Source organism: Epargyreus clarus, unplaced genomic scaffold, assembly GCF_041222505.1.
Source record: "Epargyreus clarus isolate Ecla_fem2 unplaced genomic scaffold, WU_Ecla_fem_2.2 ptg000031l, whole genome shotgun sequence".
Taxonomy (NCBI): domain Eukaryota; kingdom Metazoa; phylum Arthropoda; class Insecta; order Lepidoptera; family Hesperiidae; genus Epargyreus; species Epargyreus clarus.
Window position 1 is genome coordinate 5698915 of NW_027332236.1, and position 27804 is coordinate 5726718.

At 37.6% G+C, this 27804-nt stretch overlaps 1 protein-coding gene across 1 annotated transcript in view; it reads right to left on the minus strand.

The window, feature by feature from the left end:
• LOC140754730 (uncharacterized) overlaps positions 1-27804 on the minus strand; it is a 213878-nt gene that overhangs the window by 56588 nt on the left and 129486 nt on the right. Inside the window, exons 13-17 of the mRNA XM_073089810.1 lie at positions 24233-24331; positions 23630-23758; positions 23280-23478; positions 22620-22713; positions 22149-22257 (exon numbers count right to left, since the gene is read on the minus strand). Of these exons, the coding sequence (XP_072945911.1) occupies positions 22149-22257; positions 22620-22713; positions 23280-23478; positions 23630-23758; positions 24233-24331 (630 nt within the window). The remainder of the gene's footprint in view (positions 1-22148; positions 22258-22619; positions 22714-23279; positions 23479-23629; positions 23759-24232; positions 24332-27804) is intronic.

The window sequence follows — 27804 nt, forward strand, 5'->3', positions numbered from 1 at the left end:
AAATCGGTAAAGCCGTTCCGGAGGAGTACGGTAACTAACATTGTGACACGAGAATTTTATATATAAGATAAAACTGAACAAAAATAACTTAAAATAACAGGATAATTTAGTATTTTGAAATTATTTTGAAACCTAGTTTTCCGCTAAGTACATCATTAATGTAATGTATTATTGTAATAATTTACAAATATGAAGTTTAAGTGATAACTAATTTCTAATTCGCACATAATTTTGAGCCAGACGTGCTAAGAATTTGAACCTCGGATCCCTCAATCGAGAGGTCCAAATCCCAGGTCGACCTTCAATCACTAAGCTATCACTGCTTCATGCCTCATATATTTAGCTATATTATCTATATCTATTTCTATTCAGAAATGTAAATCATACTTCCGCTATAAATACGAGTATATCAATGCCGTCATTTATCACACTGGGTCACACGACCCGATCATAACCCGCGTAATGCCGGCATTAAATACAACGATGCAGCAATTTGTCAATAGATTATCAGCTCGTTTCAACCTTCGCACACCATTTATTCGGACCCAGTCAAGTGCAACCGTTAAATGCAGATTCAGTTTCTGCTCACTTGTTTCTAGATCAATGATGCTCAATTGGGCGTATAAATTTATGATTATTTTAAATTTATTTAATATCAATAATACGAGTAGTATAATATTAACAGCTACTACGAATTAGGACCTCTAATAATATCTTAGTTGTTATATTCAGTAGTCGTATTAATATTAGAATTATTCTATTTATAAATAATATTCTGAGACGTTGAAAATGATTCTCAGTTACGTATAATTATATTGCGATTTACTCTTAATTAAATAATTAACTTCTTAATTACGCATGATTATCTTAGCCGAGGTAAGCGTTTAATTCTTTATGAAATATTAAGTTTTTACTTTATGAAATCGTCATCATCATCGCTCATGTTTTACCTACTGTTCGAGGTACCTCTCAGTATGACAAGGGTTGAGGTCAAATTAAGTCTCGTTGAGTAAATTAATGTCGGTAAATTTAAACTTATTACGCCCGCTATTCATAATCAATCTATCCAATGCTCTACACACCAGAGATCAAAATATGACAATTACTATTAGTACCTAATTGTAAAATTTCAATCTTGGTTACACCAAAAATCGAAAAGATTATTAATAATAATAATAATAATAGAATTATTAATAATGGATTGATTTATTAAGACGAGTTATCCTCAAGTAATTTTATAATTTAACTTTTTTATTGCAATGAAAAACGCATAAGAAATACAAAACTGAAATATAGCCTGCAAATTTTCATTTCTTTTTGTAATCAATCAGAGTCTATTCAAATCCATACAACCATCGTAATATCTGATATTTGAGCAGCAAAGCAAATCACACGTACTAACCAGTTAAATGATAATTCATAATTACTTAGAGGTCACAAGGATTAATTACTATGTTAGCTTACCTTTGAGATAACGAGATAAGCGATAAAGTCCAATAAAAAATAATCCAGCCAATTACGACTTAGGTTAACGTTTAATTACACATAATTACGTAATTTAGTAGCCTAAAATAAAAATAGAAAAAATATAAGTGAAAAATAAAAGAAATAATAAAGAAAACTAAATAAAAGTAGAGTCGATTCTAGGCAAGATAAAAAAATTGTTCATATTTTCAAAATACGGACAGTCCGATTAATTGATTTTAAGTAATAACTTAGAGGTTTAAGGGTCTGAGGATCGAATCCTAGACCCTTATCAGTTATTTGCATATTAGAAATTTATTATCGCTTGCTTTAACGGTGAAGGAAAACATCGCGAGGAAAGCTGCATACCTGCAAGCGGCATTTTTTTTCAGTGGGAGTGATGAGTTGATTATAATGAAAAACGCCCGCTTTTTGTATTTCCAGCTTGTAAAACGGCATTAAAATGTTTGCACGTGATTGATATAAATAGCGGTTCCAATCAACATAGCTCCCTCGATAGCTTTAAGGCAAAACCAGTTCCGATGGGAACATTCTTAAGTCATTATTCTTAGCTATTATTAAGTACAGTTATATGGATTTTCTATATTTAGATGTATACGTAACGTTTTACATTTAAAAATCGTGAAAGACGCTTTGGACACTCAGCCCCATACCAGGTTTCCTGTGTCGTGGGTGCCACGGAGCCATACAAAGACGAATACACAAAACACCCAGACCCACAACAGACATATAAACAAACGGTTTTTTATACTTATTGTTTTTATACGCATGGCTTCGAAAGTTCGCAGTATATAGTAACTTGGGATTTGAATCTTGAACTCCGGTCGGAATGGATGCCAGATTTTCATCTAATTAGGCTATATCAATGTTCTATTGCTTGCTTTACTATTATAGTATTTTTCATTAACCCACTGATGGGCACGAGTCTCCTCTTAGAGTGAAAAGGGTTTAGACTATAATCCACCGCAAATTAGTAGATTTCACATACCTTTGTTATTTTTTTATTTAGGTAGGTATAGGTTTCTTCACCATGTTTTCCTTCACCGTTAAATCAAGTAACAATTGATTTCTAATACACACATAACTTTGAAATATCAACGTGCCTGGGATTCGAACCTAGAACCGTCGGATTGCGGAGTAGAGTTTTTAACCACTTTTATAGTACCAGTTTATACGATGAATTTTTAATGAAACCCTTTATATTACCCCCGATATCTTAGAGGTATATAGACCTTTAAAAATAGACTGCGATCGATCCGACCGGACCATACTAGAAATGTTTCGTATTGGTATGCTAACGAATTTCGTGACTTCGCTATATAAAATCTTGTTTTATTTACTTTAAGAATATTTAAGGTAGTTATCAATAAAATCTAAAACTACTGTATGTTGTATATAACGTTTTTATGTGTACTTAAAGTCAAATTAACATGGAGTCCACCTTATGGCGAATGCCTAAGTACTTTACCTGATGAAAACTATTTTACAAGATTTTTTAAATGGCAATAGTTTCATTCTAAGGGTTTTTAAAATGAAATTTAAGTAACCGTCCATGCCGTCTACCTTATGGTAAGCGATGATTGGTGTCTATGGACCTTATAATCATCTCCAAGAACTACCTGATGTCTGCTACAGATTCGTTGTTAGTTTGGTACATAAAACGATTAATTCAAAATATTCGTAATTCCTAATTTGAAATACTCAGTTCGAAATTCAAAAGTTTTCGAAATTTTACTCTTCTAACTTTATCAATAAAGACGCCTTTTTATAAATTTAAACAGCAAAGCAACATGAAGTTTATCTGAAGGTAAGTAACCACTGCAAGTGGTTATGTCCCTTCTTTCCTTATACAATCTTTGTAAGTATCTTTCCATGTAATTGAATACGTATTTTAATGTATCTAAATTAACTTTTAATTTATTTCAAAAACTGGAAATATGTGGGCGTTACCTCCGATTTAATGCGTTACGAAGTCGTTTTAAAATAATTCCAGACCGCATTAATCACAGTCATAGATTATTTTGACTGAAATCCAGAAGTACGAGTTTGACGGGTGTTTAGTGGAGTGAGTTAATTTTGCAATGGGTGGGAGCATAGATAAGTAAAGATTACTCACTCCTAACAAGAAAATGTACGCAGTTTTGAGAATTGAAATGTTGCGTAAAAAGTTTTGCCTCTTCTCTGTGCTAAAATGTCCCTAAAATATTTGAAATACATATTTATTTATTATGTAAATTTCGCAAGATTAGTTATTTATTCGTATTTTTTCTCTAAAAATGTTGTTATTTGTCAAGAATTCAAAAAAAAGAAGTTACTAATAAGCCGGTTGTGGCTTAATTCAATTTCAAGCCGGCGACGCATCTTTACTAATCTATGGGTGGGAGTGGTAATTGATCTTATTATGAATTAGTGTTACTCTTACAATATGAAATTGATTTTTTTAACATCAGGTGATAGAACTCTTTGTTTTAACCAACTTCAAAAAAGGACGTTCTGTATTCGACCTCTATAAATAAATAAATAAATAAAATTCCTTTATTTCAGGCAACTAGGACCCATATAATGTGTGTTAGTAACAGATTACTTATATGCTATGTTAGTACCTATTATAATTCACAATTTATTGCCATTTATTACATTTTTATTTTATATTATATTATTTTATATTAAATTAGCTAGTTCCCATGTCATTAAAACTATTAAGAATTACAATTATTTGCAATTAAGATTAAAATGTCATCCAGGGGCTATTTACTATTACAGGCCTCAAAGCTCCTCTTATATGCAAGCGTGTAAAATTCCAGAGGAAGGCAGAGTCCATCCTATGTATGTATATATATGTATATGTGCATTTGTCCGCGATTTACTGATCTAATTTGGATGAAATTTTGGTTGTTTGTTACTTTAATGGTAGAGACGCTATCGACACCATTTCTAAATTATGGAAACATTCCACCACTTTTGTGTCCTGATATTATGTCCAGATTTGAATGCGATAACTATAATTTAAATCTATATTAATGTAGAGTAGGGTCACAAAATATTAACTGTAATGGAAATGACTATAGAGTACTTCATCATTACCACTCTACCCTTGTGGCCCTAAAACACATTTATTGTGGACTTTAGATAGATTTCTTGTCTTGTTTAGATTAGTGTGTTATTGTCCATCGTTACCGTTATCATTTAGCATCAGTTGGATAGCAGGCCATGTTGCTTGTAACACATAGAAGAATTAGCACACATATGTGATATGTTTGTCGCGTCATCGAGAAATAGTATTGTATTTTGAGGCAGTTTGGCAACAGAATATTTATACAACATTTGTCAACAAGAATATGTGTGAAATATTCTATTTTTAATCGGCTAAATGTGATAAATATTACAAGTAGAGTATTGAACCGTAAGAACGAAATTTCGACTTACACATAGTGTAAATTAAATCAATGCTTGTAGTAATATTTGTCGTCAACCCATTACTGTCCCACTGCTGGGCACGGGTCTCCTCTCAGAATGAGAAGGATTAGGCCATAGTCCACCGCGCTGACCAAGTGCGTATTAGTAGACTTTACATACCTTAGAGATTTTTTTCAGGAATTTTAACCGCGGATCCCTCGCTCGAAAGGTTGAGTTTCAAGCCAACTGCTTCATATAGAAATATAAATGCATAATAATAATTATATATATCACATACTACATACACATAAATTGTACAAGTAGGTATTGGTTGTATCTATTTTGTGGTAGCTGCCTACATAGAACCACAAAACAGGTTCCTGTGAGATAACTCATACAAGTATGTTTACCTTCTGTTTACTAATACGGCAATATATGGTTTATTGTACGAGCTATACGTATTAAAATCATGTGTACCTACGGATCGACAGATATTTGAGCAAATGTGCGTAGAGGCCGAATTACATCACATACAGGGCCGGATTTAGGGCACGCGGGGCCTCCACAAAAAGAGACCTTACATAGATATAAAAAAGAAAAAAAAATGGACGAGTCAGCAACTAACAACTTTAAGTATTTTTTCCTAATTAGTATTTTTTGGAATTTTTATCGACAATACTTGCACTTAACTAAAAAAGTACTAAATTCTTTGTTGAAATCATTTTAAATATTGACAATATATGTTTAAAGACTTGACGGAAAAAATATTTTATTTTGTATTTTTTTGGAAAAAAGGGCCTCCGCTCCTTCGTTTCACCAGGGCCTCCATACCTCCAAATCCGGCCCTGATGACATAGTCAAAAACATGTTGCCTGTACTATGCATGTTTTCGTACACAAATGCCACACCATTATTATGGTTCAAGACGTCAGAATTTGTAGAAGCCTCATTATTTTTTTATACAATTATGCCGTACATATTTGATGAGTGACGCTACTGAGTCATGGACGAATGACGAATGCTTTCCGATCGAATATATTCGGAGTTTGTATATGAATGTATTTACGACTGTTAGCAATAATCAGTCGTAACCAAATTGTTAATGTAGAATTTCTCTAGGCAAATATTGTCAAATTTTGGACTTTGGTAGGCATAATTTCTCTAGGCAATAATTGTCAAATTTTGGGCTTTGGTAGGCATAGTTTATCTAGGCAAATATTGTCAAATTTTGGGCTTTGGTACGCAGAATTTCTCTAGGCAATAATTGTCAAATTTTGGACTTTGGTAGGCAGAATTTCTCTAGGCAAATATTGTCGAATTTTGGACTTTGATAGGCAGAAATTGGTCAAAATTGATTACTAAAGAGTGTTAGTGCGGAAAATCTACAGAGAAAGTAAGACTCTACATAACAGATGGTGCAGGTCAGTTCACAAAATCCAAGGGCTTTTGCATTATTTGCGAAGTACAGGTAGGTACTTAAAGATAAAAATAGATCCAGACGATACTTTAACGATCGCTGTGTACGCTTTTTAGACGATGTTTTATCACAAATTACGGTGTTTATTCTTATTTTGACACTGAACAAGCTGACATAAAGGTCATGTGATATTTTTAAGTGCGTGTTATTTGTATTTTTTGGTAAATGTCAATGTTACTACAATGATACGACGAAATTATTATGACTACATGTTTATACTTGTATCTCATACTAAATCAAGTTTCATTTATCCTGTTATTGTACGGATTGGGTTTGGAAAATGCAATATCATTGAAATTCCGTCTTATTCATGTCTGTATCTGCCTCTGCACCGGTTTTAAAAATACCACTCATTTGCCGTACATACAAGCGTAAAATTAAAATTCCTACTGGTGGTGTAATAATACATTTTGGCGATCCGCCACAGACGCTTCTAAACGCCTATACATCACTATGGAGATATCAAAGGTTTCGAACATGAACCGAAGGAAATTACAAAGAAAACAACGTACCAAACGGTTTCCCTTCCGAGCTTATTGTGTCAGTAATCACTGTATCACACTTTCAGTTTCTTCGTAACACACTGTTTGTTTCACTGGGGTCGTTTCACCGAACAAAGGTACCATTTAACTACACAGTTCACAATTACATCACCTTACGATTCGCGGAAAATTAGCAACTTTTGAATTTCCGTTCAATTATTTCAATTAGCGTTCACAACTGTTTAACAGTTAGTTGTCTTGTTTTGTTGTTTTATGGATAGATATTTTAGCGTTACAGCGATTGGTTTTTAATATAGTAGAGTGAGGTTGTCGTGATAAGCGTTGAGAGGTCGCGCGGCGACTGCCCACCGCTATATCGTTGACGCGCCGGCTCACGTGCGTTTGCATGCAAAAACTTTTGCACAGACCAACGACTCGTAGAGAATACTTTGTGCGTTAGTCATTGAGAAAATTCGGCGTGACGGTGTTACGTTAAAATTGATTTTATTCTATTTGAATATTAAATTTAAGTTACAGCACTGGCAGGCAATTTTCAGTTTGTTTCGATACAAAGAACGATTTATCTACATCTTTTAGGATGAAAATAGCAAAGTTAAGTGATGGTGTTTACAACCCATGGGCATGTGTTTTGAAATCAAGTTTACTGTTTTACTTTTCGGCTAATTTATAATTTGAAGTTATGTTTATTTAATCAATTAGTTACAACATATGTACAAATAAAATATTAAAATACTATATACTAATAAACACGTATTTACAAAGTGTACATACATTCAAGTTTACTTAAGTTAATCACAGATCTCTGACGCCTAAGAGGAATAAGTCATGAAATTTTCTTTAAAACAGAATATGAGGATTTAAAATAAATATCATGTTTGTATTGCCACTCCATTTACGCTATGTACGCTACTCGTGCACTTAACGTTTTTATCTCAGATCAATATTTTTGTTGGAGTAGGTAGCGCTTGATTAAAAATATTTTATGAGTACATTTTACTTACTTTAATAACAAACTTTTAACGACACATTCCATTCGAACATTACAATAAAAATTACCGAGAGATAACCTCTTAAAGAAACTTTGTAAAGACACACTTTGTAAAGACCACCAATACCTACCAGGCAATGACTACCAGACTTGCGTAGTGAATTATGGTCTAATCCTAAGGCTGTAAGACAGAAATGGGTTGATGTTGATAACAATTCAATTGTTGTTCCTAAACAACGTCAATTTGACATCGATTGTAAGTTTAAATTACGACGGGCGACGGTGACCAAAAATAACCTCCTTTTCATTAATTAAGGAATCACGTTCGTTTAATCCGCATTTTCACAGAGTTAAGGCATCCCAAATTACCTAATTGAAGGTGGTAGAACCCTTTGTGGTTCGACTCCGGCGGCACCACTGTAGCGGCGCATCTGTGGCCGACCTCAGATAGGAATATCTAATCCTATCTGGGGTTGATTACAGATGTAAGCGGCTACTGCCGCCCATGGAGGGCGGCAGTAGCCGCTTACCATCAGGTGGACTGCATGCTTGTCTGCTACTCCTATATTATAAAAAAAAAACCTAACAGGGCCAAGCACTGGGCCTTAAATACTATACAAATAATATCATTATAATCGAAATACAAAAACATCTTAAATAGTAATTTTCTCCAGATGTTTATATTCACATCAAAATCCCCCACTTACATATTTGACACGTCTTAACCTCCATTTTCACTGGCTCGACGCCAGAACCAACGTCCTTCGTTTTTCAATTTCCAACTTGCCGTCATAGAATGATCCACTTAATTATAAGTCATAATTAGTTATCGAGATGCGACATAAATAGATCACTTCGGTCTGTTGCTGGCTTCTTTGGTGTGTTCTGATTTGAAGTGTGGGGTAAGGCTGACGAAGTATGTAGAGAACTAGAGAGGTAATATGTATCTATGAGATGTTCATTATGTATAGGGAATATGTATGAGATAGTGTTTTATGTGTGTATGGGGGCCGTTGTAACAGACTAATTAAATAAGTAATTTATAATTGGTACATTTTTTCATGGTCGAAGGCACTACTGCCCCACACTTACATATTTCTTCCCAAAAATAGCAGTGTTAAATGTTCCTTTGTTCTGGTTTGAAGGGTGTGCTAAGAAAGGTACACCACCAAGGCAATCTAAATTATTTCTCAAATGTTGTGACCCCGCCGTGACAGATCTCTAATACTATCTGAAGTTGATGTTCATAAAGGGCGGTGGTATCATTTACATCAGTATCATAACAAAGAGCCTATATTCTCTTGCACGAAAACGCCCCTATTTTACAAGCTTATTTTCATAAATATTGTTGCGATAGCCGTCTTTACATATACCTAATGTGAGCTGAATCAAATATAAAACAAAATGATTCTATATTAGTACATTCACAGAACAATCTAATTATTGTAATGTGTGTGTGTGTTGCAATTCTGTGGTAAACAAACTGGTCACCACACACATTTCGTGATATGATATCGGATATCAGATGTCAAGGCAGATCTGCTTTAGTTATTATGTCCAATTGTTATGCAAACTGAATTAAGTCTGTATGTGTAACTGTACTTTCAATAATTAAATAAATAATAAATAAATTTAAAACCATTGTTTGGGGCGTCAAGGTTATACATCTATGTGCGTCACGTTATATAAGATTGATAACTTATGTTACTCTGAAAAATAGACAATTTTATTTATTAGCTATATGGTAAATTAACCAAAAATTGGAACTTTACATACGCCGGGTAATTAAAATCACTTGACTCGCGAAAATTAATTAGTATTTAAATCAACGCAACTATTTTAAAAACAAATACTCCGACTGCTTTTAAATAGACCCTATAGAACTCCAACAATTTAGAAGAATCCAACAACGAAGGATATGTTACAATATATCAAGCAGTTTGGTCTGCAGGGCGTGCTAAAGAATGTCATTAGAACATTACTCTCCGCAGACACATAAATAGGGTTTAATTTAAAACAAGAAATCTACTGAACAACTAATATATGAAACCAAAGTCACGCATAAAACTATTCCTAATTAATAGCACTAAACGGGCAGGACATTGCAATATTTAATACGATTGAGAAAGCACGATTTTCTTTCATGTACCTACTATTAACACACACATCATTTTCAGGCTCACAAAATACCGGCATTGCAACAATGTACCGAGGTTTTAACGTTTTAAACGTTACTTACTTATAGTTTCTGTTGTATTAACTTATTTATCAATTATTTGTTTTTTTTTACTAAGTACAGAATAATCGAGTTTCTTTAATAAGATCACTACAAAGTTGTTTCAAGTACAACACAGTTGCAATTAATAGATATACTACACACATTGTCAAACGTTATCATCTATCTTATCATTGTATCAGATAGCGTAATTATTATTAGGTATTTGACCTTAGCGCTATCTGACAAATTTAATTAAAACTAAACTGTGACAATCGATTTTGTCATATTGACATCATATGTTGATAAGGAATTATCTCAAGGCTTTTGATTTTTGGAAGTTATACCTACTGTTTTAGAGGCAATAATGGCATGAGAGTAAATTTTTCACATTTCACATGATTTTCACACCGTCACATAAGAACGACATGATTAAGTATATTATTTTCGTGGTATGTTTTGGTCCGGCGGCACCACCACCACACCTATTTCTACCTAATAACAGCAGTGTTAGGCGCTGCTGTGTTCCGGTTTGAAGGGTGTGGTAAGGGAGACAGACTTTTTCGAGGCTATCCAGCTTAGTCCTCAGGGGTAGCCTGTGGCCGACCTCAGGTAGGAATATCTAATCCCATCTGGGGTTGATTGCAAATATCCATGGACGGCAGTAGCCACTTACCATCAGGTGGATTGCATGCTCGTCTGCTACTCCTATATTATAAAAAAATACTAAAAATAATGAAAAGTACCGTCTGTCATACTATTGTAAATTAATTAACTAAACTCAAAAGTAATGTATGTATCCCAGGGTTTGTCAAAGTTACCTAATTATGAAAATAGATAAACATTTTGACACATAATCATAAACATGATAATAATTGCAAAACACTGTATGTATGCCACATATTTCCTGAAGATAAAGTGGATACTGAACTTTTCTAAAAAAAAGAAAAACTTCTTTATTGACGACTCGGATAAAGAAATGTTGGAAACAATGGCCGATGGCCACACAATTTTTTTGATAATTACGACTTACGAGTATATATGACAGTACCATTCATATGCTATTTTCATAAAGGTCATAAACAAAATACAAGTCAATTAGATCCGAGGCCTCTATGAGTACATAATCTATGGTTTCCAGTGAGAAATATATATAAACTGCGAAATTACGAGTTTGGATCCGCTAAATCCGTTGCCGGTGACGTCATACCACCTCTCCGTCTCTGCCCCGTAAGCTATTATTTATAACCACACGTGTATCGAATTATTTCCGAGTGTGAACCATTGTTATGGTATTTTGTTCTTGGTAATCATCGAAGCCTCCTCACAAAAGGAATGAAAGTATAGTTTTACTTTGTAAAGGAGTCTCGTGGGAACCAACGAACTTGGATATTCGGTATCCCAATGTGCCGAAACAATAAGTTTTGAATTGCATATTGGCCTCTAATGCATTTTTAATTACTCACTTATTTCCTTGTATATACATTACATTAGTTATTATTTGCTATAAAATACATTTGTGCAGAACCCATATTAAAAATAATACTAACCTAACCTATTGTACCCAGCTTAAGCCACATGTATTGTAATTGTTCAGATCCCATATTAAAAAATTTGTTTTTAAGGTGTTTAACCATTAAACGTAGAATGTTTTCTATTCGTCACGTGCATTTTCTGTATTTAATTTTAACTAAATTACTATGAGGAAGCAAAACCTGTAGTCGTACGGAACTTACTAAAGGCTTCTTTCTACACACGCGTATGATTGAGATTGTCAAAAATATACGCTGCGACATTATGTCCTCATTGGCTTGGTATTATCTACAAAATGAGTTCCGACGAAGAACTATGGGCGGCTTTTCTTACAAAAAGTAAATCATTACAAAAACGACACGTATACGAATATACCTAATTAGTAATTGTAAGTGACGTTAAAAAGTACTCTGTATAGTATCTACTTTGAATAAAGTGTTTTGATTTTTTAACACGCTTTTATTAGCTTCAGACGTATGTATGTTGGTATGTTAGTATGTAACGGAATCTTTGAACATGATTTTAACCCCCTTCAAAACGTCAGATTAACTCGAAATTTGGCATACTTATTAAGGACCGATGACAATTCAATATTTTAAACATTAATAGTTTTGTACCATTGTCCTTATCAACATCATCTGGATTAACGATTTTCGAGGCGAGATTTTTCAAACACCTTCAGCAAAGTTCATCGCAACTTTAGATTGCAAATAATTATTGCTATTTAGTTTCAATAGGCGTAACTTTTATATCGTGATTTTTAGTTTAGAAAATAATAATGTTATTTCCCTATAACTCAAATGTTCTGAAACATATCTATAATGCGCTCTTGTAGAATGATTTTTAGGATTCCGTACTCAAAGGTTAAAACGAAACCCTCTGCGGTCTGTTCGTCTCTCGTTGGGCTTTATCTCTTAAATCGTAATAGATAGACACTTGATTTTTTTACAAACGATGAATAATGGTGGTCGCTATAACGAGAAATACTAAAAATTAATAAATAATTATAGTTCAAAAAACTAAAAAACACGCTTTTATGATAAAATCAACTAAAAAGTAGAAAATAATTTTCAATCTAAGAATCAATTAAGGAACAGTAAATAGTATAATTGTGGAAAAAGTGTGGGGTGCTTTTCGAACCTGATAAATGGAGCACCCCACACTTTTTCCACAATTATACTATTTACTGTTCCTTAATTGATTCTTAGATTGAAAATTATTTTCTACTTTTTAGTTGATTTTATCATAAAAGCGTGTTTTTTAGTTTTTTGAACTATAATTATTTATGTTGATTTTCCTGCGCTAGCATCGTGTAGCGTGTCTTCGAAGAAGAAACGCTAGTGTGTAAGAGCCTTAAGAAAAGATTATTATTTTCGCGTACAAAGTCGCGGGTAACAACTAGTAAAGAATTTATTATTTATAATAAGATATTATCTGATATCGACGTTGCATTTGTACGTCACGTTAGAGTCTGCTTGACAAGCACATTACATAAATGTTGTTAGTAATCATTTTTAATCATTTCTAATTTTCCATCACGAAATGTATGCATTGCTCAAACATAACATTAATATTTACCTTACACTGCTTTATTATGGAAAAACCAATAGGTTTTTGAGGTGTACGTTCTTATGTATGTTACTTATTATTAATGTAAGATTGTGAAATAACTGCCTTTGACGTGAATTTTACCTTATAGTCAAAACCAATTCATTTTTATTAGAGTATGTTACTTGCAGATTTATGATTGACTTTAATAAGTTGCCACTTTAAACCCTACTATTAGCAATATGGCCTTTATAGCGAGGCAGCGTCTCACAACTCCATAACTCACCTTTTTTTAACTATGTACCATATAACGTCATTCATCTATTACTAACAATGATAACTGAATATAGAACGAAGAACGTAGGTCGACAGGAGGAAATTATTATCCCGTCGTTTAATATAAAAAGGAAAGACCTTTACGACCTAACTCACGTAGGTACGATAAGACGAATTTCCTTAAACAATTCACCAAGATTTTCTAATCATTTACCTACTTAGTTAAAAAATCGTTTATCAAAATACGTTAAGTTTTGAAATTGGAACAACTAGAATTTTGTCTCTTGATTTATTTAGTGAAATGATTCACCAAGATATTCCGTGTGATATACTATAAAAAATACTACTTTGTAATACTTTGTTATGTTAGTTCCGAATTATTTACTTAGTCAAAAACCTAGGAGTACTGAAATATTTTTCTTTAATAAGTTAATTTACACAACTTACCGATAATTTCAATATGGTCTATTCAAACACTCACTTATATTTTCAACTCGTCCTAAACCTTGTCACTTAACACTACACTACGGAAGAGCGCTTGTAGGAACATGCATACATCTGTATGACACACTGACATATGACTTGACGGCATCCATTGTGCATAGATTAGATAATGACTATTGGATCGGAGATGCATAGAAATTCTAGTGGAAACGAAGTCGTGTAGTGTCACCACACTTTTGGAATATTTTGGTATACTCCGATTTATGCTTGAATTTTGGTAAGGGTATTACTACGATGATCAGATAAAAGTAAAGCATTGCTTTCGTCTCTATTCAAAACAGAAATATTTTTAAATGTCGTTAACTCCTTATCATTACAATCATTATTAGAGATAGAAAGATTAAACATTTGTGTATTTTTTTTATTAACATGAATAAATGATATTAACAAACAATCGACCCCATGATAACCCATGATTACCCTACGTAAAAAAATATTTTAAATATTTTTAAGGATCTTAAGCAAACATTAATTTAGAAAAGAAAAAAATAAAAGTTAAAATCTTACATTTAAAAATAAAAACCGCTGTACGATTAAACATAAGTTTTTTTTTTTTTTTTTATAATATAAGGGTAGCAGACGAGCATGCAGTCCACCTGATGGTAAGTGGCTACTGCCGCCCATGGACATCTGTAATCAACCCCAGATAGGATTACATATTCCTACCTGAGGTTGGCCACAGATGCGCCGCTACCCCTGAGGACTAAGCTGGAATGCCTCGGAAAAGTCTGTCTCCCTTACCACACCCTTCAAACCGGAATACAGCAGCGCCTTACACTGCTGTTATTAGGTAGAAATAGGTGTGGCGGTGGTGCCGCCGGAGTCGAACCACAAAGGGTTTTACCACCTTCTAAACCACCTTTTGTAATATTATTTTAATGTTTAACTCATATTTAACAAATATTTTCTAATAATTCTAGGACACAAATATGATACTTGGTCACCCTACGCAATTTAAAGAATTGAAAACTACAATTTGTAGTCGATTTGCCGGTGCCGAGCATACATTGTACGAAATACCATACTGGCATATGACATGAATTATGCATAGGTGATATAATGTGAGCTATCAGCCAGTAGGCCAATCGTTGATTTGCTTACAATACTCGATCCGAACCGGTGCGTTCAATGTGACATTGCCCATTTATTGATATAGAAGACGGTAGAACCTTTTGTGATTTGACTCTGGCGGCACCACCGCCGCACCTACTTGTGTCTCATAACAGCAGCGGTAAGCGCTGCTGTGTTCTGGTTTGAAGGATGTGGTGAGGGAGACATACTTTTCCGAGGTGTTCCAGCTTAGTCCTCAGAGGTAACGGCGCATCTTTGACCTCACATAGGAATGTCTAATCCTACCTTTTTTTACGTGGGGAAACTCTCATAGGTTCCTCTCTGCCGCGGGGACAGCTGAGAGGATATGCCGGACTCTTACCGGCTAAAACCCCACGGTGTTCCTCTGGACGCCTTTTGCCGGGACTGCGAGTACACTATAGCATTCGTCCGCGGTCCCGACGACATGTCTAATCCTACCTGGGGTTGATTACAGATGTCAATGGGCGACAGTAACAACTTACCATTAGGTGGACTGCATGCTCGTCTGCTTCTCCTATATTATATATATAAAAAAAACATAGTCGTTGACTTATTAAGAATTGAGTCACATATAGTACTAAATTCAAGAAACATATTATTGTGTCCTAAGAAAATGAATGCCTAAATACCATACTGGCCATATGACATGAATTATGCATCGGTGATATAATGTGCGCTCATCAGCTAGTAGGCCAATCGTTGATTTGCTTACAATACTCGATCCTAACCGGTGCGTTCAATGTGACGTTGCCCATTATTGATATATAGTCACCGACTCATTAAATGCTAAGTCACATTTAGTACTAAATTCAAGAAACTTATTATTGTGCTCTGAGAAAATGAATGCCTAAATACCATACTGACATATGGAATATGGCATGAATTATGCATCGGTGATATAATATGCGCTCATCAGCTAGTAGGCCAGTTGATTTGCTTACAATACTCGAACTGCCCATGCGAGTGATATTGCCCATTTATTGATACTAGTTATTGGCTTATTAAATATGTCACATTTATTACTAAATTCACGAAACTTATTATTATGTCATACGAAAACGCATGCCTAATAGATATCGATCTCTGAAATGCAACAGTTAGTAGACAACTTAATTCGAATAAGCTAATTAAAGCTCGATTTAATACGTTAAAATTATGCGCTATATTTTTTTGCAATAACATTTTGCACATTTCGTTACACGTAGCAATACTATTTACATTTGATTCGTTACCAAATAATAACTTATATGCCATTGTAGTTCTTTTTTATAATAATGTAGGAATAGCAGACGAGCATTCAGTCCACATGATGGTAAGTGGTTACTGCCGCCCCTGGACATCTGTAATCAACCCCAGATAGGATTAGATATTCCTACATGAGGTCGGCCACAGATTCGCTGCTACTCCTGAGGACTGGAAGGACTGGAGGAAACTGGAACGTCTCGCATATGTATGCCACTAGTTAAGTATGACTTGCCGTGTATTTAGATATTAATAATTGACCTAACAGCTATCGCTACGGTCGAGTAATCGATCCATTTCAATTAAAATTGTTTCCCATTCAAGTGATAAACAAAAATGTAATTAAAAACCCAAATTAATCACGCATTAACGATGCACAGAATTGAATTAAAGTATGAACATTTATAACTATTTTACTTATTTTATTTTACTACAAAAGCAAAGATTTAATGATTAATATTTTTATTAAACTCTCAGAGAATCGTAAATCATTTTAATGGTCAAGAAATACAACTATCACCGATACTTATTACACAATTATAATCTATGATTGAATGTGGAGATGCAACCTATAAAATCGCACATCACATCGTTTATCGATATTAAATCTAGCGAAGTGATTGAAGGCACAGAGATGAGAACATGACACGTAATTGATGTTGTCTTCTTTAAAAGTCTATTCTAAGTTTAAATTAGATATACGTTTTTTAAAGATTTGTTTTGTGCTATTTGCATACACTTTTGAGTTTCATTAAAAATTGACAATTTTTTTTTAATTTTTTAAATATAGAATTAATCTTCCATTTCGACTCTTAATGGTTTAATTATTCCAAATTCTGAATATCAACCATACTCGTACTATAAGTGTCTTATAGTACGAGTACGGTACCTTTTTATGTCGTGCAAAATAGCATTGAAATATGCCACGCGTTACATATGTAAAATCTTATAAAAGTTAGCAAGTATCACTTCAAATATAGTATCATGTGCAAAATGTTAGTATAGTTCAATTGAAGGTGTATGTGGCGCCATCTGTTACCTAGTAGCGGAAGGTCACGACAACTATTTATACATAACAGGGATTCATAAATCTATGAATTTAGTAATGATCTAATACATTATAATGACATCATTTCGATAACCTTATGACCGGATCACTGTAACTATCATCACAGCTTATTATAGATACAAAAAAATATGTAGGATCCGTAAATTTTGAAGAATAACTCGATTAAACGCGATTTCCTATGAATCAGACCATGACTCTTTCTAAGGACTTGTTTATTATAGAAAATGTATATTTAGCGGTGCGGTTATTATGAGACATTTATTTATAAGCGATCTAGTCAACGTGTTATGCTTATTTGAAATTCAAATGAGCATAAACTGTTTATAGGTTGAATAGCTGTTCGTTGAGTACGAGGTGGTATGGGACTTATTCGCTTCAATGGCGAATAACTTTACTAGTGGAAAGTGTCAATTAAAATATCTTTTTTTTATATAATATAGGAGTAGCAGACGAACATACAGTCCACCTGATGGTAAGTGGCTACTGCCGCCCATGGACATCTGTAATCAACCACAGATAGGATTAGATATACCCACCCGAGGTCGGCCACAGATGCGCCGCTACCCCTGAGGACTAAGCTGGAACGCCTCGGGAAAGTCTGTCTCCCTTACCACACCCTTCAAACCGGAACACAGCAGCGCCTAACACTGCTGTTATTAGGTAGAAATAGGTGTGGTGGTAGTGCCGCCGGAGTCGAACCACAAAAGGTTCTACCACCTTCAATCTTATAAACTTTCTGCTTTTTCACTCGACTCGACTGCCAAAGTAGATAAAAAGTAATAAAAGGTCGCGATTTTTGAGTATATGTATGTATGTATGTGCATACATACATGTATGTGTGATTCTTTAACACACCCTACAGCCCTAACGGCTTGACAGACTAACATACGAGGTGTCATTGGATTGGTCTAAATTGAGGAAGTAAACATAGGTTATCATAATAATATTTAACCACCTCTTATTCTGAGAAGAGATCCGCGCTCAACGGCAGGATAATAAGGGGGTTTCAGAAGATAGACGGCAGTGAGTTTCATATCAGATATGGCCGTGGGAGACTACAACAGGCATAACACGGAGTAATTATACGAATAATATAATATACGAATTGTACGAAGCTGTCATCTCTTAAATTGAAACCATTGATATACTAATAATAAAGATTATAATGATACTAGTGGTGCCCGCGGCTTCGCACGCATTTTAAAGAAATAATATGACATACATAAAACAGAAATGTTGTACCTTCATTGGAATGACAGTGGTGCCATCTGTCGAAAATTGGTCTTACCAACTCCCAAACCCTCGTGGGCTCTTGGACAACAACTTTGCAATAGATCATCACTTGATCAAATGCATAGTTTCCGATTCTATAAAATTAAAAAACCTTTCTCACGGACTAAATTGTGAATCTAAACCATTCTCAAGCCCCCTTGAACACACACAACAAATTTCATCAAAATCAGTCCAGTCGTTTAGGAGGAGTTCAGTGACATACACACGCACATAAGATAATCCTTAGGAAGAGAGTATATGTAGCTATTTATTGCTATGTGTGTTACTTAACAGACACCTAACGGAAAAACTCTTATTACAATAATTTTCTCAGAATCCGAAAATCACCTTCATTTATACTATCAGCAGTTCTTCACACTGTATTTAGCATGTGTGGCCGAATGTTCTGGAACGGATCGTAAAACGCCATTGTTATACGAAACATATTTCCAATATTTACGATTGTTTTCTGACATCGGCAACAGTGTTTGTAACACAAATAGATTAGGTTGATTCATATTTGTCGAGAGAAGATAGGTAGTTCGTGTATTGTTATTGCAATTATAAAACGATTTGAGACCTGAATCAACACCCTTTGTAATTTAAACAGTAAATAAGAAGACAAGTCTAATATCTTAATTAATACTGTTTTAATTGCCGGTGTATGTAGTTATTAAGTGTTGTTGTTATGTAATATAATCATATGTGTAAGAACTTACAGAATAAAATAACTTTGTCGGATAATAAAGAAATGAGAAAGAGACGGATATACGAGCTATGCCTACGGTTTCATCCGAGTTTGCAAGTCCTGATACACTGGAGATCTTATAGATTTTTTTGCGCGGTGCCCTAATAGTTTTTGTAAAATAAATACTCCTTACAAGATTAACTTATTGCCAGTTAAAGTCCCGTTAAAATCGGTTCAGTCCTTTCGGAGACTAGTGGGAATAAAGAGATACGTAAAAACTTTATAATCGTATGTGTAATATGAATTCCGTATATATTTTGCATTTAGTATAAAACTTTTAGTTTAACATTACACATTACAAACAGATACTTACTTCAATTTTATTTATTCGTATAGATCACCTAAGTAGATGTATTGTATTACTCTTTGCTAGTTGTATGACAAATATTTTTATCAATGTTTATAAATTTAAATAACTATTTTTATAGATTGTAACAATATTTACTGTTATGAAACTGTTTTATCTTAGCGTTCCTACCCAATAAACAAGTTCGCGTTTGACCTTTGGGCAGGCGAGCGTTTTAGCGCTTAATTCAAAATAAGTATAAAAATATGCTATTATTTTCGTTAATACTGAATTTAGATGTCCATGGGCGGCAGTAGCCACTTACCATCAGGTGGACTGCATGCTCGTCTGCTACTCTTATATTATAAAAAAAAAAAAAAAACAAGAAGGTTCTTTTTATAATATAGGAGTAGCAGACGAGCATGCAGTCAACCTGATGGTAAGTGGCTACTGCCGCCCATGGATATCCGTAAACAACCCCAGATAGGATTAGATATTCCTACCAGAGGTCGGCCACAGATGCGCCGCTACTCCTGAGGACTTAGCCGTAATGCCTGGGAAGAGTACTATGGGAAGAGTATCCGCCTTACCACATCCTTCAAACCAGTACACAGCAGCGTTTAACACTGCTAAGGGATCTACCTTCAAAATACTATATATATACAAACAAACAATATGACACTGGTCTAGAATTACTTTTAAAATAACATCGAAGGTCGATTCCCGTACCCTGTACACTATCAATGAACTTAGTCAATAAAACATTGAATTGGCTTGGCTCCACGTGTACTATTTCAGGCTAGGCTTTAAAAAACTAAATAAAAGATCGACCGGTCAAGTCCGCCGCTAGTTGGCGGGTCTCCAGTTTTCGATTTATGCACGCTCAGTGACCATAGAGTCGGAATAAATAGAAATGGATAATACGAGCAAGGGGATGAAATGGTAAAAAAAAAACATACGTTTTGTTATGTACGGAAGTGTTAAAGCGCTCAGAAGGGATTTCAGAAATACAATAAACTTATTCATCATTGTTTACAGTAATAGTCTTTATTCACTAATCGCACTTCTTTACGGAAGACTGTAACACAAGCCTTTGCGGTCAGACTCCGTAGGTATCACCACCATATCTATCTCTGCCTAATAACAACAGTGTTAAGCGATGCTGTGTTTCGGTTAGAATGGTGTGGTAAGGGAGACATACTTCCCACTAGGACTTCAGGGGTAGCCATACATTTATGGTCGACCTCAGATAAGAGTATTATCTTATTTAAGATTGATCACATATGTTCATGGGCGGCAGTAGCCATTTTCCATCAGATGAAAGACTACTTATTCCATTTTAGTTAAGTTATTAGTCTTATAAAAGATATGTTATCAAATACGAACCCTTTGTGGTTCGACTCCGGCGGCACCACCGCCGCACCTATTTCTACCTAATAACAGCAGTGTTAGGCGCTGCTGTGTTCCGGTTTGAAGGGTGTGGTAAGGGAGACAGACTTTTCCGAGGCGTTCCAACTTAGTCCTCAGGGTTGGCGGCACATCTGTGGCCGACCTCAGGTAGGAATATCTAATCCTATCTGGGGTTGATTACAGATGCCCATGGGCGGCAGTAGCCACTTACCATCAGGTGGACCGCATGCTCGTCTGCTACTCTTATATTATAAAAAAAAATACGGTAGAACTATAAAAAGTATTTTGTAATAATCAGACTTGTTATTGAAACTTAAGTTACCTAATTGGGCTACCTACCAACCCAACCTAACCTATATGTATAATATAACCATAAGGTTAAAACACAAACCTACGGCACAGTATCGTAGATTTTCACGACAGGTTCACAAACAATTCAGCTTTACAAATACGAAAGAATAAAATTTAAACATAAATAAAAAATAATACACACAAGTTTATAAATAATAACAAATGTATCATATGGCATGTCATTCCTATAATCCGCTATCCGCAATGGGTCAGGTCATATAGGTCAATTACTTGAATTGACCAACATACCAAATTAGTCCCATCGTTTCCTCGTTGGTTATTGATGATTAATAATTGCTTTTCTCTTAATGATATGTATCACTATGTGTACCCGTAATATCTCAATACATAAGAAATTAAATAGAGTAGATTAAAAAGAGATTAAAGAGTGTGGATAAGAAGAGAAGTCTTCAACATTCGACTAGGCATAGGTAGGTCAAACTTGTTTCTGACTTATAGCTATGAACTCACGGAGCGTTTTTTTCCGCTTTTGAGAATAAATCTTAATCCAAATCCTAACAAATATTATAAATGTTTTTTTTTTTTGTTACGCTTCAACGCCTTAACAATTTTCGGATGGATAACCTCCAACTGCGAGCGAAGCTGCGCGTAAAAGTTAGTCGTCAAATGTAGCTCGACTTGGCGGAGGCACTGCCGTGCCTCCTGATAAAGTTTATTCCACTGTAAATCGCCAACCTAACCACATATATGCCTAAATAAAAATCCTGTATCTATATAATAAATATTACTTACCAGTATCGCCAACGGCCTGACTCAGCGTGTTCTCGGTGACCGGTCGTAACGCCTCTACAGCGCTTATGTAGCCAAGACGGTCGGCAATCGCACATGCTGTTTGTCCAGTCTGGATGAAAATAAATTGAATTAAAATAAAATAAAACCAAGAAACTCTATTCATTTTATGAAAAAAAAAATTGCTGCACATGCCGTCACACAAAACAACAGGTTGGAGTGTCATTGTTTGTTATTATTTACTACATTATGATACACAACAAAGGGAATATTTCAGGTGTAGAGTCTGCGTGTTACCCACTCTATACTGTAAAAATATAAGCTGCGTAAATTGAGAAGTTTCCATTAAAAACAATATTTTTTTTTATTAATTTTAAATTTTATAAAAGTAAAAAGGTCCAGTTAAAAAGCCTGACATGAAAGTTGCTTAAAATATTTTTTTTTACTCATTCCTAGATAGTATAATAAACTTACAGCTGATAACGCATTGGGATCCGCATTGTTCTTGAGCAGTAGTTGTATAATGAGCGTGTGACCTTGTTGCGCCGCTTGGTGCAAAGGTGAGAACCTGTAATATTATATCCTTAAATACTGTGGTATACTTACATTATAATCGGCAATAATAACTTGCATTACAGAAAACGTATTATAGTTTATAGTTGAGACAACCTGATGAGCAAACCACCTTTATACCATTTTAGCTCTTAATAGGGATGAAGGATGAGAATAATCTCACTCTTTTTAAGAGATACACACCCCTCCATCATCCATTACGCTATAGATGGGTTTTACTGCCTTAACATTAGTTTACGCTCTAGTACTTGTGTGTATATAGTACGTGTTATAACCGTCCAAATTCTGAAAGTCAACAACCCCTCCCACGTTCCTTACAAACCAAGACTTATGTAACTCTCCCGGGTTCCAACCCCTATGCGAATATTCTTTACCGCAAACTCTTAACGCGGCTCTCTCATTTAAATCGTCTCCAATCCCAAAACTGATGCCCCCATCCCTTATATGCTACGGTTTTTCTCTTCTCAGAAGTGACTTTCTTTTATGCTACTCCACTACGAATCACGATATGAAATACCACCTTCATATCCCTACAATCTATTCCATAAGTATCATACTAACCCGTGCGCCGCTCTAGCATGCACATCAGCACCAGCGTCAAGCAACGCTCGCGCGGCGGCCAGGTGTCCGTGGTGCGCCGCCGCGTGGAGCGGGGTGTAGCCGTCCCGGGTTCGAGCCCCGACTCTAGCACCTGCTGATGCTAGCGCCTTTACAGCGCCCGTACGGCCCTCACCCGCTGCCAGGTGGAGCGCTGTTAGACCTGGACAGTGGAAGATTATTATAGATGGAAAGCTACGGATTCCACGTCACCAAACATACAAACATAACAAATAGCAAATACGTTTGGTTTGCATGTGCGTTTTAAATTGTGTGGCCATTGATAAAACAAATTAAAATTATAGAAAAAATACCATTATTAGCAGGAACATTGACATCAGCGCCCCTCTCGATGAGCATCTCCACACAATCCTCATGACCCTCTTGGGCCGCCATATGCAATGGTGTAAAACCAGCTTTAGATTTCACACCTGGGTCAGCATCTATACAGGAAATTATGCATTATAAATCTGAACAAAACTCATTATCGTTAGTTCGAGAATAACAATGGAATCTTGATAAGTTGATGGCGCCACTTGAACCATTTTAAAGAGCGAATTATTAATTTAAATTTGATATTATTCCCATCCCCAAAAACTTAAAGCATTTCAAATTTATTTAGTTTGTGGGTATCCGTTTATCTTGAAAACGACTTTCCCCATTTTAACGGTTTTCATATAAGAATAAACGAGTTTATGCAAAGTTCTATGGACAATAATTTATACTGATTTTAAATTATTTTTTGTCAGTTTTAGGATCGGCACTTAAAAAAGCCTAAAGTAATTATACCGCAATTTATATAAGGATTGTGAATTTTAGACAACATGATTCCTAAGGACGAGACGACAAGAAACCTACCGCAGTTTGTTTAAAAAATACTACTAAATTGGGTTTAAAAAAAACTAGAAAATACTCACCATGTTCAAGCAATGCGAATGCAATGTCTGGATGATTGTGTCGGCAAGCGATGTGGAGGGCGGAGTGCCCGTTCTTCGCTAGGGAGTGCGGCGACGCACCTACGGGAAAACGGCTAGCTTACTATCTGGCTAGGCTAGGCTAGGTCTTAGGCTAGTCACACGAAATGGTTGGGCAGTGGCGGATCCAGGATTTTTGATAAAGAGGGTTGATTTTGATAAAGATGTTTTATGAGAAAATACTAAAGGACTGAAAAGGGGGTAGGTATATAATAAGTACGGTACATAATGAACAGTAAGAGGTCGGTTAAAAAAACATTTAATAATAATTAGGTAGTCAGTGAAAAAACTAGTTCTGGGACACTAGTTAAATAATTTTGTGGAGAGGTGGGGGAAGGGGGTTCGGGCCCTAATACGGAATCCGCCACTGATTTCAATAATATGTATCACACCTGATGTTGATAAGATTAATGCTCACACAAATTTTAATACACAAAAAAGATGACTTTCAATGTAGCAACCCTAAAATGACATTTTTCACACGACATTTAATTGAGGTCACACATGATACAAAAATTACTTTCATTTCTATCTAGTCACAATTTAAAGGAATAATGACTGATCACATCATTCAATGTAGTATCCCAAAATGATTGTATGAGAAATTGTATGTAGTAGCCAAATTAAATGAGAATACTTGTACGGTAAATTCTTAATGAAATCTAATGATAAAAGTATTATATGTTTTCTGTTATAACACACATGATCAATAGAACGATTAACTAGTTCACATATTTCGTTAGCATTGAAATCATTCTAAAGCACATGAAAGAAGTTTTTAATGTGTCACACACTATTCATAGACACTGCAAATAATCTTACTAAAGATGAACTATTATATGATTATTTTTAGTTAACAGGTGTAGCAACGCAACTCTGTCCAACTTTAGTCTTATTTAAAACAAAACTCAACGACAGTCAATCATTAGGCGGCACTTCTTACTTAACTACTAATGGATGGCACTTATCATAAAAGTATAAATATATACGATTAAATTTAAAATGTACTGGACATTTGTACATCATTGTTGAAAGAACACATATATATGAAAAAAAAATGTCGTCTGTTTTTATTCGATCTTGGTTCTTATAATATTATTGGATAACGGTTTTTAAATCTTCTGTGAGGCCTTATGAACGACACGATCGAGCAGCAAGGACGTCATGCCCATGTGGTGGGCCAGCAGCGGCGCGGGGCCCCGCCATAGCTACCTTTGTCCAGCAGCAGCAGCGCGATGTCCGGGTGCCCGTAGTACGTGGCCATGTGCAGCGGCGTGATGTGGCTCTTGCCGGGCGCGGGGCCCCGCCATAGCTACCTTTGTCCAGCAGCAGCAGCGCGATGTCCGGGTGCCCGTAGTACGTGGCCATGTGCAGCGGCGTGATGTGGCTCTTGCCGGGCGCGGGGCCCCGCCATAGCTACCTTTGTCCAGCAGCAGCAGCGCGATGTCCGGGTGCCCGTAGTACGTGGCCATGTGCAGCGGCGTGATGTGGCTCTTGCCGGGCGCGGGGCCCCGCCATAGCTACCTTTGTCCAGCAGCAGCAGCGCGATGTCCGGGTGCCCGTAGTACGTGGCCATGTGCAGCGGCGTGATGTGGCTCTTGCCGGGCGCGGGGCCCCGCCATAGCTACCTTTGTCCAGCAGCAGCAGCGCGATGTCCGGGTGCCCGTAGTACGTGGCCATGTGCAGCGGCGTGATGTGGCTCTTGCCGGGCGCGGGGCCCCGCCATAGCTACCTTTGTCCAGCAGCAGCAGCGCGATGTCCGGGTGCCCGTAGTACGTGGCCATGTGCAGCGGCGTGATGTGGCTCTTGCCGGGCGCGGGGCCCCGCCATAGCTACCTTTGTCCAGCAGCAGCAGCGCGATGTCCGGGTGCCCGTAGTACGTGGCCATGTGCAGCGGCGTGATGTGGCTCTTGCCGGGCGCGGGGCCCCGCCATAGCTACCTTTGTCCAGCAGCAGCAGCGCGATGTCCGGGTGCCCGTAGTACGTGGCCATGTGCAGCGGCGTGATGTGGCTCTTGCCGGGCGCGGGGCCCCGCCATAGCTACCTTTGTCCAGCAGCAGCAGCGCGATGTCCGGGTGCCCGTAGTACGTGGCCATGTGCAGCGGCGTGATGTGGCTCTTGCCGGGCGCGGGGCCCCGCCATAGCTACCTTTGTCCAGCAGCAGCAGCGCGATGTCCGGGTGCCCGTAGTACGTGGCCATGTGCAGCGGCGTGATGTGGCTCTTGCCGGGCGCGGGGCCCCGCCATAGCTACCTTTGTCCAGCAGCAGCAGCGCGATGTCCGGGTGCCCGTAGTACGTGGCCATGTGCAGCGGCGTGATGTGGCTCTTGCCGGGCGCGGGGCCCCGCCATAGCTACCTTTGTCCAGCAGCAGCAGCAGCGCGATGTCCGGGTGCCCGTAGTACGTGGCCATGTGCAGCGGCGTGATGTGGCTCTTGCCGGGCGCGGGGCCCCGCCATAGCTACCTTTGTCCAGCAGCAGCAGCAGCGCGATGTCCGGGTGCCCGTAGTACGTGGCCATGTGCAGCGGCGTGATGTGGCTCTTGCCGGGCGCGGGGCCCCGCCATAGCTACCTTTGTCCAGCAGCAGCAGCGCGATGTCCGGGTGCCCGTAGTACGTGGCCATGTGCAGCGGCGTGATGTGGCTCTTGCCGGGCGCGGGGCCCCGCCATAGCTACCTTTGTCCAGCAGCAGCAGCGCGATGTCCGGGTGCCCGTAGTACGTGGCCATGTGCAGCGGCGTGATGTGGCTCTTGCCGGGCGCGGGGCCCCGCCATAGCTACCTTTGTCCAGCAGCAGCAGCAGCGCGATGTCCGGGTGCCCGTAGTACGTGGCCATGTGCAGCGGCGTGATGTGGCTCTTGCCGGGCGCGGGGCCCCGCCATAGCTACCTTTGTCCAGCAGCAGCAGCGCGATGTCCGGGTGCCCGTAGTACGTGGCCATGTGCAGCGGCGTGATGTGGCTCTTGCCGGGCGCGGGGCCCCGCCATAGCTACCTTTGTCCAGCAGCAGCAGCGCGATGTCCGGGTGCCCGTAGTACGTGGCCATGTGCAGCGGCGTGATGTGGCTCTTGCCGGGCGCGGGGCCCCGCCATAGCTACCTTTGTCCAGCAGCAGCAGCGCGATGTCCGGGTGCCCGTAGTACGTGGCCATGTGCAGCGGCGTGATGTGGCTCTTGCCGGGCGCGGGGCCCCGCCATAGCTACCTTTGTCCAGCAGCAGCAGCGCGATGTCCGGGTGCCCGTAGTACGTGGCCATGTGCAGCGGCGTGATGTGGCTCTTGCCGGGCGCGGGGCCCCGCCATAGCTACCTTTGTCCAGCAGCAGCAGCGCGATGTCCGGGTGCCCGTAGTACGTGGCCATGTGCAGCGGCGTGATGTGGCTCTTGCCGGGCGCGGGGCCCCGCCATAGCTACCTTTGTCCAGCAGCAGCAGCGCGATGTCCGGGTGCCCGTAGTACGTGGCCATGTGCAGCGGCGTGATGTGGCTCTTGCCGGGCGCGGGGCCCCGCCATAGCTACCTTTGT